Source organism: Hyposmocoma kahamanoa, unplaced genomic scaffold, assembly GCF_003589595.1.
Source record: "Hyposmocoma kahamanoa isolate Upper Pololo Valley unplaced genomic scaffold, ASM358959v1 91, whole genome shotgun sequence".
In the NCBI taxonomy this organism is placed as follows: Eukaryota; Metazoa; Arthropoda; class Insecta; order Lepidoptera; family Cosmopterigidae; genus Hyposmocoma; species Hyposmocoma kahamanoa.
In genome coordinates, this window is record NW_020654684.1 from 870827 (window position 1) to 872670 (window position 1844).

General features: G+C 39.7%; 1 protein-coding gene across 1 annotated transcript in view; it reads right to left on the minus strand.

Annotated features, from left to right (window-relative positions):
- LOC113236294 overlaps positions 1–726 on the minus strand; it is a 125111-nt gene extending 124385 nt beyond the window's left edge. The window contains exon 1 of the mRNA XM_026472306.1: positions 154–726. Within this exon, the coding sequence (XP_026328091.1) occupies positions 154–726 (573 nt within the window). The remainder of the gene's footprint in view (positions 1–153) is intronic.
- Between the last annotated feature and the right edge of the window lie 1118 nt (positions 727–1844).

The following is a 1844-nucleotide window of genomic DNA, read 5'->3' on the forward strand; positions in this document are numbered from 1 at the left end:
GTTAAGCTTTTCTTCGCCCTTTCTCAATTTGTTAAATTTTATTATCGCAGCCAATAACTCGTCGCGAAACCTTGGGTTTGAAAATTGAACCACAATAGAACGCGGACGACTAGAGTTAGAATCGAACTTCGCAATTCTGCTGCAGTGAGATACGTTTTGTCCAGCTGAGGGACAATCAACCACCTCGCTAAGTGTGGCAATAATGGACATTAGGTTCTCATTTTTCCTCTCAGGAACACATTGAATTTCAACATTGCATGAACGAGCATGTTGTTCCATTTGATTAATGCGTTTTTTTAGATCATCAACTGCTAAATTCAAGGAGCGATTTTCAGTTTCAAATTCTTTTATCTTCTCCTTGACGCACACTTGTTCCTTGAGAATATCGTCATATTGATTACTCATGTGGTCTACAGCTCTTGTTAGTTCTTGAACATCATCTTTTATGGGCTTAAGTTCCGTGTAAACAATTTCCTTAAGGGTTTTGGTGATCTGTTGCATAAAAGCACCAATTTCTCTTGCGATGACTTCCTGCACTATATCTCTTACTTGTTTCGTGGTTACCGGTGCATCTGAAACCGCAGCTGATGCTGAATTCGGATCAGGAGAACCAAGAGCTTGTCTCTTAGCGGCTCTCATAGTGACGGGTTTGGCTCCTGTGTTCGTATCATCATCTATTTCATCTTGCTTAGACGAGACCGGCGGCGGTGTGCGTTGAAGAGGCATAGTATATAACTACTCGTAGGTGGCGGTAGTGTGACAGCTACCACGTCCGACTTAGTGCGGTCTCCTGGCCGTGAAAATTATTGTTGCTGCGTAAATCGGAACGTGCATGCGTGAACGCAGCCGCTTCTCTTATAATTATGTTGGCAATACTAGCTATCTGTCAGTTCCGTAGACGCCAACAGGCTTCATACGTCCAATCAGCTGATAAGGAGTTTGAGGTTAACTGTGATTTGTTGTGCCGGTGAAACGTAGAATTCGAATTACATAAATTAACCGTAATTATGGTCGTACCTCAAGGATATTTTGCAGTAAATCCTGCGCCCCAGACTGTGAAAACAATAGTGCTTCTCAATCAACTCACTCACACCAAGAATCAGTTGCACTCGTAAGTAAAAACTGTGTTTTTCCTAAAAAATATTTAAAAGATTTTGCGAGGAGCTATTTACAGTAAGAACTACGTTCCGTTACCTGTGAATTTTGCTAGTGGTACAAGGCAGAGAAATAATCTAAGATTCTATATATACAGACGATAAGAATCGCTTTGCTCGTGGTTCCAAAATAGAATCCTGACCGTAGCAAGGGTTTCAAGGCACAAGACGCGAAACAACTTTGCTGCCGAGCGAAACTCACAACTTTTCATCTTGCTATAGCGAGGAAAATGGTAGATGAAAAAAAAACAGTTGAACAAATCAGTTTTATTCATTCATACACCAAAAATTAGTTATCGTTGTCAATTTATTGTCAACCACAATAAGAATAAAATATCATATCAACGGATATATATTACATAAATAATGTACGACAATTAGTATGTTTTTTTTTTCATCGAAAGAAAAAGTTGCACCACACCAAGTGCGAATTTCAAAAACCTTTTCGACGCTAGCGTGGAAAATTTTGCGCGCAGATTTCTATTGAGAAATAAAGCCTTTCCGAGCTAGTGAGGTGAAAAAGTTATTAGGGTACGTTTACTGCCAATCTTAAACTAGGCGTGGCTTAAAACCTCACTTGAGTTTATGTAAATATCATTATGCAGTTATGTAAATCGGCAGCAATGTAAATACCACTGTGTGAGGTACAGCGACTCTTTTCTACATACTTGCTGCTCGATTCAAGAGAAC